Source organism: Opisthorchis viverrini (assembly GCF_000715545.1).
Source record: "Opisthorchis viverrini unplaced genomic scaffold opera_v5_23, whole genome shotgun sequence".
NCBI classification, from domain to species: Eukaryota; Metazoa; Platyhelminthes; class Trematoda; order Opisthorchiida; family Opisthorchiidae; genus Opisthorchis; species Opisthorchis viverrini.
Genome location: NW_008751679.1, coordinates 2312756 through 2326622, shown reverse-complemented (window position 1 = coordinate 2326622; position 13867 = coordinate 2312756). Strand labels below are relative to the sequence as shown.

The following is a 13867-nucleotide window of genomic DNA, read 5'->3' as shown; positions in this document are numbered from 1 at the left end:
TAACAATGTGACTCGTTTGAGGTAGCTAGGCTACGACTTCGACGTGTATCCTGCCCTCTCTATTCCGCCTATTGCTGAGGCGCAACAACAACCCTTTCTTTCAATAAATACCGCTATCTTGTTTGAATGGGTCTCACCAATATTTTTTTGACTGGATTCATTCAATCTTTCCTGGACTGTCGATTCCAAACCGTGACTACCAGCCTCTATCGAAACTCCCATAACCAACCAGGTGATCACTCCACTTGCATTTCTACAATCTCCGCGATCTTTTTCAGATTCTTGTAGCCGAACAAGATTATTCATTTTTTCTAAGAATTTCCCTCGACTGGAATTCTTTCTCGTTTCTTCCTTCAACTGGCGATATTCTTCAACATCGCAAGACTTCTTGATTTACGCACTATTGTTGTTTTGTTTCCATGATTCACATAGAATATGAGCAAATGATTTTCATAACGTGTCTTGGACTTTGATGATCTTGCTGGCCGTACATCTTTTCGTAGGATCTCTGACCATCGGGCTTTCTTTCCTTTGTTAGCTTTTTGTAAAGAGAAGAAAACACTTGGAACCCCCTTTAAGAACCCTGTTATGATGCGTGAAGACTCCAGTGTGTATAATAATCTTAAGACACAAGCTGTTCCACATTATTACTTTTGGTGCCTGGGGTTTCTTTAGGTTCAATCGTAAAACTGTCGCATAAAAATGGCGGTTCCATTTTTTCACTTTGTAGCCACTGAATGAGTTCCATCCGCGTGATCCCATTGGGTTTGTTCACTAGCATACCTTCTTTACGGAAATAAAAATATCTCGGATTAGGAGCTGGACAAGATGTTGGTCGGAGTTGCATTCTTGTTACCATCGGTGGGAAGAACGTGATGCTGGACTGTGGGATGCACATGGGCTATAATGACGAGGTAAGGGCTGGATTTTCCCAGACTTTTTCTACCATCCAGCGACGTTTTCCGGACTTTTCCTACATAACTGAGAACCACAGTCTGACTGATTACTTGGATTGCGTAATAATCAGGTAAGTTCACACAAGTTTGTTTTGTTACCATATTTCCCTGTACTTGTAGTCATTTTCATTTAGACCACTGTGGTGCGTTACCTTACATGACCGAGATCGTCGGTTACGACGGCCCAATCTACATGACACATCCAACAAAGGCAATATGTCCCATCCTCTTGGTACGTAGCAGTCTCGAGCTTGCTCTCCTTACTATAGACCCTTACAGGATGACTATCGCAAAATCACAGTAGAACGGCGTGGAGAGCAAAATTTCTTCACTTCAGAAATGATATACCGTTGTATGGGCAAAGTAAAGTGTGTCTATGTCCACCAAACCGTCAAGGTAACAAGGTTTACGTGACGAAGCTCAGCTAGCAAAAACACTGTAGGTGGACGACGAGTTGGAGCTGCAGGCATTCTATGCAGGTCATGTACTCGGTGCTGCAATGTTTCTCATTCGTGTTGGGTCCCAGTCAGTCTTGTACACGGTCAGTATTCATAATTGTGTCTCAGCTTGCTATCTCTCCAACAGGGTGACTATAATATGACACCTGATCGGCACTTAGGGGCGGCATGGGTTTCTAGATGTTGTCCTGATATACTGATCACAGAGAGTACCTATGCCACTACAATACGCGATTCGAAACGAGCTAGGGAGCGCGAGTTTCTGGAAAAGATCCACGCACGTGTTGAAGCTGGTGGAAAAGTGTGTTGCTTTCGTTGCAATTCACATGTTCTTCAGGTCTTGATTCCAGTTTTTGCTCTTGGTCGGGCACAAGAATTGTGTATTCTGTTGGAGACCTACTGGGAGCGGATGAATATATCTGTACCCATCTACTTCTCAATGGGAATGGCTGAAAAGGTATACTTCAAATGAATTTGTCAGTGTTTTCTTTCATCCAGGCCAACGAATACTACAAATTGTTCATTTCGTGGACCAATCAGAAAATCAAAGAAACATTCGTTAAAAGGAACATGTTTGAGTTTAAACACATAAAGGTAGGCCTCTTTGTAAAGTCAGCCTTATTTCTTTCATTCATCCGATTGCAAATAAAGTCAATCCGGTGATGGTTTAACCCCGTTGATAGTGGGGGCATTTATTTCTGTTACTGTTACCGAATAGGGCACTTTTCTTATATACTAAACATAGGCAGCGAGCGCTCTCTCCCGCCTTAGGGCGTTTTGGACTAGAGTGGACAGTTTACAGGGAAACATGTGTAGCATATCTGACAGTTTCATAACCATTTTCAAACAATGAGTATCCAGATTGCCTTGTATTCGCTTCGTTTCCAGTGTTATTTTATACACTCACCTTTCTGGCACTTTCCCAGCCTTTAAGCACAAAGCTTGTGCTGACTGACATCCAAAGACTTGGTGTTATCCATATTTTTTCATCACTAGCCAAGAGATCAATCTTGAAAAGATGCGGTCGTTTTCTTAACAGAACACACTTTCCTGAAGACGGCCAACAAATGATTTCGTCCTTCCTTGAACTCACCAGTTGGGGTTGGTCCTGGGCTGTTGAAGATTTTTCTCTGACCTCATGAGTAGTGTGTTCCGTAAGAAACCACTTTGAATCTCGAATGTCATACCAACCGATAATTTGCGACCATCTTGCAGCGTATCCAATTTGAAGAATGTCATTAACGGGGTTGGAACTGAGATTCAGTTCGCGTGTATCAGACAACAATACTGACTGTGTTGTTGTAAGGCTGTGAGATGCGGCCACCTCGAGAGACAAATCCGAGACATCTTCAGGTCTTTAACCACCGATGTCCCAGAAGTACAGCTGTAATCGTCTGGAACCACCGGATTCTCAATGAGGCAATAAAGAAACGAATTTTGTTGAAGTATAGAAGGAACGCTAGCGTACAATGATGTAGATAACTACTTTTCGCGGATTAACGATGTTGCGCTGATACATCAATCACGGGTGGCAAGAATTCGGAGCATTCGCTTCAGACTAAATAGGAAATTTATCCCGAATTACGAAGCCTTAAAAATCTTGGATACTAGCAAACGTTTGCCACACTGGTGCGAGGAATATACGTTTTTTCCTGCCATCAGGGCACATTTTAGAATTCCCTAACGTGGTCCCTCAGTTCGGATCATTCTGCAACAACAATTACGGGACGTTTCGGAGTGTAAAGGTTAACAACCCTTGTTGACCATTGTTTCCGACGAATGTGCAGCAAGCAGATACGTTTATAAATTAAATACAAGTTATCTAAACGCAAAGCACTACTGATAAGGTTGCTGAAAACCCTTTGACAGCCCACGACCGGTTTCGCTCTTCTCAGGTCTCATCACTTAGGTGCAGTCGAAGAGTTTCCTCACCTTTTGCCCTACTTGAACTCAGATTAGACAGAATTCGCTACTACGCTCATGTGCACACATTTGGTTTTGGCAGCTGAATTTCTCATTTGTGGTGGTCCACTTCAGCCGTATATCTAGCAGTCGAGGACTGCGCCTACCTGATAAATCCCAAGAAGGGAGAAACCGTTTGTGGACTGTCCAGTAGCTTCCAGCAACCCTATAGGTAGTACGTTTCGTCTAGATGGCAACATATTGCAATATATCGAATGTCGTACCAGTTGAAACATTAGGCGTCCTGAGTAGAATTTGGTTTGCAAGGAACGAAGAATCAACGTCGTTTACAACTAAGCCCTTTACTTACAGGTTGCTCGCTATCCCAATTTCGTCACGGTTTTTGATATATTGTCTTCGGTGTTGACTTTTTAAGGACTACTTTCATCCATTTCCTCAACAACAGCCTCTTGGTCAGGGAATAGTGGACAACCCTGGCCCAATGGTGGTGTTTGCCACGCCTGGAATGCTACATGCTGGACAGTCACTTCACATCTTCCGAAAATGGGCCCCAGATGAGCGGAATATGGTCGTTATTCCAGGTTACTGTGTCGCAGGAACTGTTGGGTACAAGGTAAATGTTGAATCGCTTCCTTCATTTGTGTTGACCATTTGTTATCAATGTTTCGCCCTGAATTCCAAAACGCCTGTAGCACAGCTGGATTCTTTGAACTGGTTTAGTAGTTTCCTGCTACGCCAGATCGTGTAGGTAACTCCATGTTCGAAAGTAATCTCGGTCGTCAGGTATGGGTCTCTTGTTAGCTAAGAGAGCATCAATAACTCGGACGATTTAGTGGACGATGCAGACTTCATTTCACTCCGTCAGTCACCTTGATGTAGTGGCTTTCCCCACACCGCCACAGGTGGTGTGGGGAATAGAATGGGCTCCCGCAACACTCAACGGAAGGAATATTTCATTCTTAGGGCCGGTGGTCCTATTGGTTTGCCTTGTTGCAGATACCACCTTAGGGAAACGGCCGAAGTTGACCTATTTTAGAAGTTTGACTCAAGAGAGCAATTAAAACTGGTTTTCCCTCAGGTCCCACCAAGGGTAACCAACCGTATCATGTTTTGACAGGTCGCTTATACCAGAATGGGTTTTGGAGTTCTCTCTCGGGTCTCCATAGACATAAGTGGCATCAAAGTGGTCAAAACTATCTTAGATGTTAGAAACGTCCGTAGCTTCAGTTGGAATTTCATTTTACAGGGTGAGCGGAATCTTGTAGTGGTTCCATCCATGTTGGGACCCTTCGGCATTGCGCCTGCCGCAGATCTCCAAGGGTTTCGGACCCATGAATTTTTTGGTTATTAGTTGAACACTATATCATCCGATCGTTGATTAGCAATGTGATTAGCCTGGGCCATTGTCTTTTAGTCGTGCAGTTCACGTCACGCGATTCGATATTGGCTGGCTCCTTGTTGGAAGGCCCATTCAACCTGTGTGGTTTTTATGACTGGAGTAACCAGAGCTCTTGAGTAACATTTCTGACGGACTACCTAATGCATCCCTATACAAAAGTGTTATCCTATGGGCAATGGTGAAGGTGTGAAGTGCCTTGCATGTTTGTACGGAAAGAACTGTCTGTCCCTTGGGAAAGAGAATCAGGTGGGAAACCAGTTAACTTGATCCGAACATATGGCAAATTAATTTCACCAACTTCTGTAAAAGTTGAAGCAGGGGAAACGGTGTGGACGCTCAATCTATGTGACAGTGATGCCTACTTCATAGACTGGTTTACAATCAATTCGGTTCGTCGCTCTTGAATTTGTACGATATTTGTACGTACAGCTTTCAGGCCCTTCCTACTACAACCACGTATACTGGATCCGAAAACTTTTTCAGGGGAAAAGATTGTGCAGCCAATGGAGAAGAAGAAGCTAAGTCGGAGGAATGTGTTCGAAATGTCCTTTTATTTCCAGGCACCGTTTCAACGCCTTCGACTACAAGTTGGTCAGGTTTGAACCGCTACGGGTGACTCTGAAAGGCCTTGGGAAGATTTTTGGGTTATCAGTAAAACGTTGATATGGTTTCTTATTCGGTTCCAGATAACATTCACCAAATCCATCGGGGCGAACTCCCCATGAATATTCGTATTCATTCGACGAGTGATTTTCTACTGAATGAATTTACTGAATGTTTCGCAGATGGTAATCTCAGTCAGGAATACTTGTTCCTCAATTCTTTATCGGGAAATGATGTTGTAGATACACTCGGCAATCTTGAGGGCCTGAACAGTAATTCGTGCAACGGAGCTTCCTTTGTTCATGATATTTGATCATATCCAGTTGGTTTTATGTTATTCACTCAGTTGTGGTCTCATTAGAGGTTTGCAGGGTAGAGGACTTTCCCGAAACTATTACAGCTCCTTCTTCTCGTAGCCTTAAAAACAACTGCCATTCGAACTTGAATTCTAAAATGCAACGTCACTGCATTTGGATCTTTGGGGATCTAGAAGAACTCACTTTTAGACCACCTTGCAATGCTAAGGACCAATGCCAAAGGCCACCATTTCCAATGGTGGAACTAATTTACCTACTTATTCGATGTCAGTAGTGAATATCTCTTTGTCCTTTTCAGATTTTGAATGGAGTCAAGCGTCTCGAATTTGACCGACAAGCTTTGGATGTAAACATGCGCGTAGAATATTTGTCTTTCTCAGCACATGCAGATGCTCGAGGCATAATGCAGTTGATTTCGCATTGCCAACCTCGAAATGTATTACTTGTGCATGGAGAAGCGAGCAAGATGGATTTTCTCAAGGCTAAAATCGAGCAGGAATTTGGTCTTCCGTGCCTGAAACCAGCAAACGGGGAGATCGTCCACGTGAAAACAGAACCGCAGTTTGTGGCCAATGCACCTACAGAACTCTTATGCACAACAGACGGTTAGTTGCTTATTTTTGAGTCTTTTTACTGATGCCTTTTCATACCCCAACCCCGTATTTTAAGCTCAATCATGGTATTTGTAACCACGAAATATTGGAGGAACTTTCAAGGTAATTGAGTAACGAAACTCCATACCCATATTAGCTCCCAGTGGATATGCGGCTGAACAAACTCCGAAAAGTAACAACGATAGTGATGCATGTTAGACCTAATGTTGACCACCGCAGATGCTCATGTTTCCCCATAAAGTAGGTATTTTTATTTGGAACTCGAATAGATTTTTTCCATTTGGACTGCCCGTTATCCACCGTTTCGTCCAAGGATGTTCTTTCAACTTGACCTCAGCCTTACAAGCAAATCATCCCTTGTTTTCTTCGGACTGCATGGCCCAAAATACCCATATTGCTTGCTATCAAAGGGACCGTTACATGGTCCGTGACTCATGGCACTATTGATGAGTACCATTGGGTCTGGCTGCTGAAATCCCCGAAGTTCCGTCTTTTGCCTGAAGACTTACTATTCCCCAGCACAGAGATGACCCTGGACTAAATGCCTATCGAGATTGGTGTTCTTGTCCAGACTGCATAGTGTTTTTTCAGCACACCGATGCTGTATTCTGAGAATTCTAAATAATATAATGTCCCGCGGTGCCTTGTATTCGCTAGTTTTCACACAAACCTTGATGCACATAAAGAGCGATGACAAAGAAGTGTGGCTCCATTGAGAGTATTTGCCTTGCTTACATACCTAGCTACTTATATAAGAAGTCGTCATTCAAGGAGCCAGTCAGCACTTGTGACAGCGTGATGTAAACTATCTGATGAGTGGCGCTATACCCTGTCTAAGTTTGAACTAATCACACTTCTGATCAGCCACTCGTGATCGAACGGTGTCCAAACTAACAACTGGGAGGTCGCGGCTTCGAGACTCCCTGGGGTTTCTTGAAGTGCTCACTGTTGATGATTCTCAATGAGAATAAAAGAGCTGTACAGTTCTTGGCTTCTCAGCTTGGATAAGCTTCACTTACAGGACGAAATCTCCATTGAAAATAGTTTCCAACCTTCAGGTGGTTTGCCTGGTTCACTCTACGCATCGAATTAATTGAGAATGTAACTACAAGCAATTTCTCTTAAAGTTTAACGATCCTCACTTGGGAAGTGATGTTTATTGGACCAAGGGCTCTAAGTTTTCAGGCGGTAAGTGTGGACTGGAACTGGCCAGTCTTCGGAAAGCAATCGACCGCGTGTTTCTTTCTATTAAGGAAAACTGCTTTAGGGCTGACCGCCTCTGGTTTATAATTTTTAATGTTGTGCTCCATGTCCATTTCCGGCTGAGAGTTGTTAAATGTGCACAAAAATCCATTGTTTTTTGCAATCATTAGTGTGGTCCATTGAGTCGCGATCGTTTTCTCGTTTGTTTTTCGTGCCGGCACCCCAAAAATTTTCAAAATGCTCGGCAGCTCAAAAGCAACCTCCTGCTCTCTCAGTTTGTTGATTGGTTTGATTACGGGATACGTACTTACATGATTTTGTCGGAGGGTTCTTGAAATTAGGCGTTGCTTAAGATGCTCTGGTTGATAGCGCTGTTCCTCATAAGTCTTTCGGAAACAAACACATTGAGAGAGCTCAAGATAGCTCACTGATCAAGGAGACAACTTACTGATCGGAAGGTCCTCAGTTCGGGCCCAACCTCAGCATCTCAGCTGCTCCTGCCTATGTTTGGGAACCTGATAGTATCTCAGCCCTGGGGTAGCATGATAGCTAGGCACGGAAAGCGCGTTACGTCTGAACGATTGTTTCTAAACGCAATAGCTGTCTTAGCAGCATATTCGGATTTCTACGACAGCGTCACTGCCAAGTCCGCCCGTTCAAGAGCTATTTGTCTTCCCAACCCCCATGGCCTGACAGGTTGAAATAAGATCAGCAATGTCTACGGGGATGTAAGCTTTTCTCAGCTCCTTATGTACCTTCCTAAGTAAAATACACCACACTTTCCAGTAACATTCTCCATGCTGTTACGTTTAACTACGTTGCCTCTACTGTTCACACTTACATGTGAACAAATAGACCCATTTGTGTTTGTTTGATGATATTGCATGATGTGATGTTGCCGCAATAAGATTCAAAATGATATTATCTTATCGGTAGCTGTGTAAAAACTCGCAAGATGTAAGCCCCTATTTATTTAGCATCCAACTCCCATACACAGATTCTGGACAATAAGTTCCTTTGTTCTTTTGCAATTAACGCACTCATTCTGTGACAACATATCATACATCTTGAATGTCAGTGCGGTTATGAACGATTAAAGCTTATGGTTGTGCGGGAGATGATAAACCCAAGCAAGCAAACTGAGATTCAGCTGAGATTCCCTTGAAATCCAAGTGGGTGTGCAAATGAGCGGGTGTATTTCGCGTATTTTATGCAGAAATTGGGTTCAAGTTGAGACTAAGGTTGATGGTAATTTGGGGACTGCGCCTACCTGAGGATCCCCAAGAAGGATGAAAACGGTCGTGGGCCGTAGAAATTTTTTTCATCATCCTTGTAAGGAGTTTCATTTAAAGGATAGTTGTTTGCGGAGGAACATACTTGCCTCTTCCGCCTGTCATTCCGTTGTCGATTTGGAAAATCATTACATTTTTCCACCATTGGGTTAGGTGTAAGTCCTCCATCATCGACACTGACATAAATATTCAATGTTTTCTATGGAGGAAAATGTCGGTAGCTCAGGTGGCGTAGATGGTCGTTGGCTTGTTCGCTGAGCTGGGCAATTTGATTGCAAACGTTTCATCACCAATCGAGGTGACATCATCAGTGCGTTATTGGTTGGCACAACCACTAACACACCGCTACACTCCCCAACAACGCGCTGATGATGTCACCTCGATGGGTGATGAAACGTTTGCAATCAAATTGCCCAGCTCAGCGAACAAGCCAACGAATATCCCATGTAAATGTTGCACAGTGTCACAGTCCACCAGCGTTTTGAAAAGATAGTGACCGCTAATTCCCATGGTGTATGGTCGGCTATTCGTGTCACTGGTACATTACGTCGTATGTAGAGAACTGATAGAATGTAGTTGGAGGTACTGTCTTGGATGGCTGAGTCCCTTTGGTGGTTAAACGATTAGGTTCTTTGTGCTAGTTTGCGCTGTCTCCCATGCATCGTCCAGCAACACCACACCTCTCAACACCTTTCTACTTTGCTGTCTTTGGCTTCTTGGCTCATCCACATTGAAGGTGGAGAAAGGTGCTGTGTGTTTTTTCGTCCTGAGCATCCAAACCCACAGAGTTTCGAGGAATCGTCAACCCCACATTCTGTTCGGTTTACAGAAGTCCTGCTTGGAATTTGATATCTTTCACCACTCGGCTTCAGCCGTTGCGCCAAAACGGTAGACTCTCGAGTTCCGAAAATCTTTCGTAGCAAGTGACAGCGGAATTTGGCTGTTGCTGAAAATGCGTACTATTACTGACAAAAAATGTGCAGATGGCAGGAGCGAACTGTTTGCAATGAGTTTCAGATCCTTCGAAGGCAACTGAATGCTCACAGGAACTTCCTTAAACAAGATAAAGTTGCCAAAATCCTCCAAAAGACAGTGTAAACCGCCATTGGTTGCTTACGAAGTAAGGGTTCTGAATAAAAATAATGGTGATGAAACTATGTGAATGGCACATAGTTAATAAAGCCAACATTAACTTGAATGACGAATGCATTTGTGAAAAGTGCAACCTGTGTCTGGGTCTTTGAAAATACACGACTACGTGACAGATACCACTGTGGTAGAAAATCTAATTCTACAGTTGTCTAGAATACTTCCCCAGCAGACGTCTAGGATGGGTCAACAGTCTGGTAAGGTGGAACTTGGCTGAAAGCAACATAATTCTCATGTCTTCTGACTCTAATTGGCAGGATACCAATCTGGACTGAAGATTGAACGGATCACGCCACGAACCTAACGTGGTGTGTGTTAGTGTCGCTTCACAAATTCCAAGTGACCAGAGAGCAGTAGGTTTTCAGTTCATGCATTCCAACTTCCTCAAACGAAACTGCCGGCTGAACCAGAAGAGCTACTTATGGTTGAATTGCTGGTCGATCTATAGATTTGTACGCTGACGTGCTCAATTTCATTATTATGGAACGTGTAGCGCTGACGACGAATGATTATTCGATAGCCTATACTCGAGCTTACGATCGAAGGAGTGTCTTTCCAGTAGCGGGTGGTGTTCACCTCACTGCCTACTCTATCTCGATATGGCTTTGGTGATTTTGAGACGCAATGTTTGGTCGTGAGCCCGGTTCGCGCCGGCCAATGAGAAGGGGTTTGGGTTAGTATGGGCTGCTTTTTTCCTTAACGGTACGCACTGCCTATAAGGTTACTGAAAACGCTTCGAGGGCCCATAACCGCCTTCCTCCTTCTTGGGGCTCACTACATTGTGGCATCTCAGCTATCGTAACAACTGTATCAGAAACTTTATACTGGGCAATCTGTCAGAATCTCATTCGTTTTGCAGGAGGAATCGACAGTTACCACAGTGGAAGGATTCTCTTTCTTTTACGCTGTGTCCGTCTTGTATAAGTGTTGAGCAGCCTACTCCTTCATTTGGAGTGCCGTAGAGGTTGAATTCCTTCCGTTTTTCTTTTACTGGGCATTGCTGATGATTTCCGCTAAGAATGAGGCAGTTGCACGGTGGTCGCAGATTAACTTTCCATCCTTACTTAGCAACTCAGTATGCAGTTCATTGTGGCGTGGATACGCATACAAAATTACAGTGAATCCATTTTTCTGTAAATTCAGCATCCTGTCAGGCCGTTTTTATCATCCACAACTCAAGATGCACCTTAGAAAGCTCTTGAAAGCGCAGTATAATAGAGAGTAGTACAATTGACGATTCGTATCCGTCCTTGCATTTCTGACGGTTTCGATCTCACGACAACGCTGATGTTTTCCCGAATATTCCAGAACACCTAATCAGCCACTGGTCTAACTGTCAGTCACGCATAAAGAGGCAAGCCAAGGCCAAAGCAGACTCGGATACCGTACAAGTCGCTTTTGACCACATATTGCCTAATTTCGTGATCTGCTTCTGCCACGCAGTTTGGTCGATACTGGCTATCTGTTAGGCACTCGGTAACTACCATGATACGGCTCGTTTTATTGACCGAGTGGCCGGTATCAAAAACGTGTGACCCACTCGAGCGTTCGGCCGTGATATTGGGCTAAGAGGGTTGCTCACGCATTCTCTTATCAAGTTGCGGTATCGTGCGCGTAACATCCTGCTGATCAACGGCATGAGAACGGATACATAACCTTGTTTTGGATGAGGACTGGCATCTTGTTTTTGAGGAACGCAGAGTCTCGTCGTTTTTGGTATCGAAGCAAACGATAATTGACTGTGTTTGCCAACAGATGCCTTTATACGGCAGACTCAGGTAGACTAGCTTCTGTTTAATGCTCGTAACAGACAGTTGGGTAAGACATTCTGACATTCTCTTGGCTATAAATTGCTCCGAACACTTTAACAATATGCTTCTGTTCAGAGTTCGGTGTGCGCACAGGGCTAATTCGTCTCGCCTGGTTCGTTGAACCGTTAGTCGAAGAGCTATTTTCTGCCTCAGTTGCACAAAACTATGGAATTTGTATACTGCCGCATCCACGTGAGTTTTCTGTAAACAGTTTTTTGAAGTGAACCCGTGGATAGTCGGACTAATTTGACGTCCAGGCGGTAGAGTGCATTATCGCATTCTATTTCAGAAGTAAACTAGACAGAGGAGTGCGTTTGATTATAATTCTTTAAGAGTGTTTAATAGTGTCTATTTCGGAGTTGTTTGATACAAGCATAAAAATATAATCAACATGCCGTCAAAAAAGAAACAAACAAGTACGTCGTCTTTCCTCACTCCATCGACCAAATTTAGGTTTCCCACCTAACGTTAGACCACCTAACATGTCACCTAACATTAAACCAAGAGGAGAGCCCATGGTGACTACCTCGAGTCGTTGGCAAGTTATGGAGTTAAGCTAGAACTGTACGTTAAAAGTACGATGTAAAAGTAGTTGCTTCAAGAAAACGGTGAGAATTGGGAATGTCAAATCTGATGAGTCAGTATAGTCACCAATAAAATTTATTGTCTCCATTAGTAGGGCGTTGATGAAAAGACCGGGCCATTCGACAGTTGTGTCATTTATCAGGCAGTTCCTCAGCTGTTCCTCACTCAAAAGTTTACCCTTCAGTACCACTACCGTAGCCGGACACATACCGACGCCAATCAACACACGACACACTCCAAGCAATAGTTAACATGCTTGTAGTCACTTGTGACCAGAATGCCCATAACGGACCGCGCCACGGTCTGGAATTCCATTTGTTAACTTTGTTGACTTCAACCATTTGCGCGTCATTAACACTCGTTTCCAACAGGTGCTTCCTAATAAGCAACTGCTGCCTTGTTACTTAGACGACGGGCACAAATCACACCAGATTGAAATATAGATGAATGTTCATCCTGTTGGGCAATATAACACCATCCCTGTCGATTGCCCGGATAAGTGGTACTCTCTACCTGACGTCGTCCGCGGAGTGTTTCCGGTAACTATCGACATCGTCAATACGCAATTGACATCATAGTCATGACCATCAGAGATAGCAGGACTACACTGGCCTTAACAAATATTCTTCACTGCAGCACAACCAAAAAGTCTATCTACAGGCTTAAATTGAGAAATGAATATAGTGGATGAGAGTGTGACCTGGTGCTAACCTGCTGCGAGCGTTTTAATGTACCTTCACATCCAAGCGCTCAATCAGACGTAACAGCTCCTCAACAGAACTTGCAGATGCACTTCATCCACAGGCCTAGTGGTCAGCTGTTTAAAAAACGGGTTGTTTTCTCTAGACACAATACACTATTCATAAGGTTGCTGAAAACTCTTAGACAGTCCACGACTAGTTCTACCCTGATTTCGAGCTCACCACAAAACAGAGATTCAGCTGGGTTCCAAGGATGTCTTCCGTCCAAAGCAAGGTGAGTGTATAAGTCGAATTTCGTGCAACTGGCGTTCAAGTGGGACAGCGGGTTGGCGGAAACTTAGAGACTATGCTTAGAAGAGAGAAACCGGTCTTAGGCTGTCGAAGAATCTTCGGCAATCTTGAGTATTGTTTTACGTCTATACACTGTATTGCGATATCTCGAATGTTTCACCAACTGAAACACGAGGCAGCCTGGTGCAGCACATTCGATTGCTTAAAAACATCATTAACGAGAGAGGTTCCAGCTGAGTCCATCGTCAAAAGTAAGTTGGTATGCAGATTAGTGTGTGAGTCGAGGGTCTTTTCTCCAGCATTTAGCTCGGACAGGCCACTTACAATAAGGGCGTTGGTGCTGAGGAATACCTGTTTGTAAAAATATCTCGGTGTAGTTACTCTTGTTAATGGCTAAATTAGAGATGAAGTTACAACTTGCTTGGAGAATCCTCACCGTACTTGTCTACAAGTAAACTGGATAATTGGGTCCAGAAAAGTAATCAATCTGAAGATTGGGGTTAGATTTCATCCGTCTTTCATCCAACCCATTCCATCTCATTTTTGAGAAACCTGATCGGTATGT

The 13867-nt window shown here is 43.7% G+C and overlaps 1 protein-coding gene across 1 annotated transcript in view; it reads left to right on the top strand.

Annotated features, from left to right (window-relative positions):
• Positions 1 to 816: 816 nt before the first annotated feature.
• Positions 817 to 13867, top strand: part of T265_12913 (hypothetical protein) — a gene marked incomplete at both ends in the record, with an annotated part of 36786 nt that continues 23735 nt past the window's right edge. Inside the window, 8 exon segments of the mRNA XM_009166221.1 lie at positions 817 to 1027; positions 1077 to 1188; positions 1197 to 1352; positions 1399 to 1497; positions 1542 to 1871; positions 1913 to 2008; positions 3783 to 3950; positions 5955 to 6261. Of these exon segments, the coding sequence (XP_009164485.1) occupies positions 876 to 1027; positions 1077 to 1188; positions 1197 to 1352; positions 1399 to 1497; positions 1542 to 1871; positions 1913 to 2008; positions 3783 to 3950; positions 5955 to 6261 (1420 nt within the window).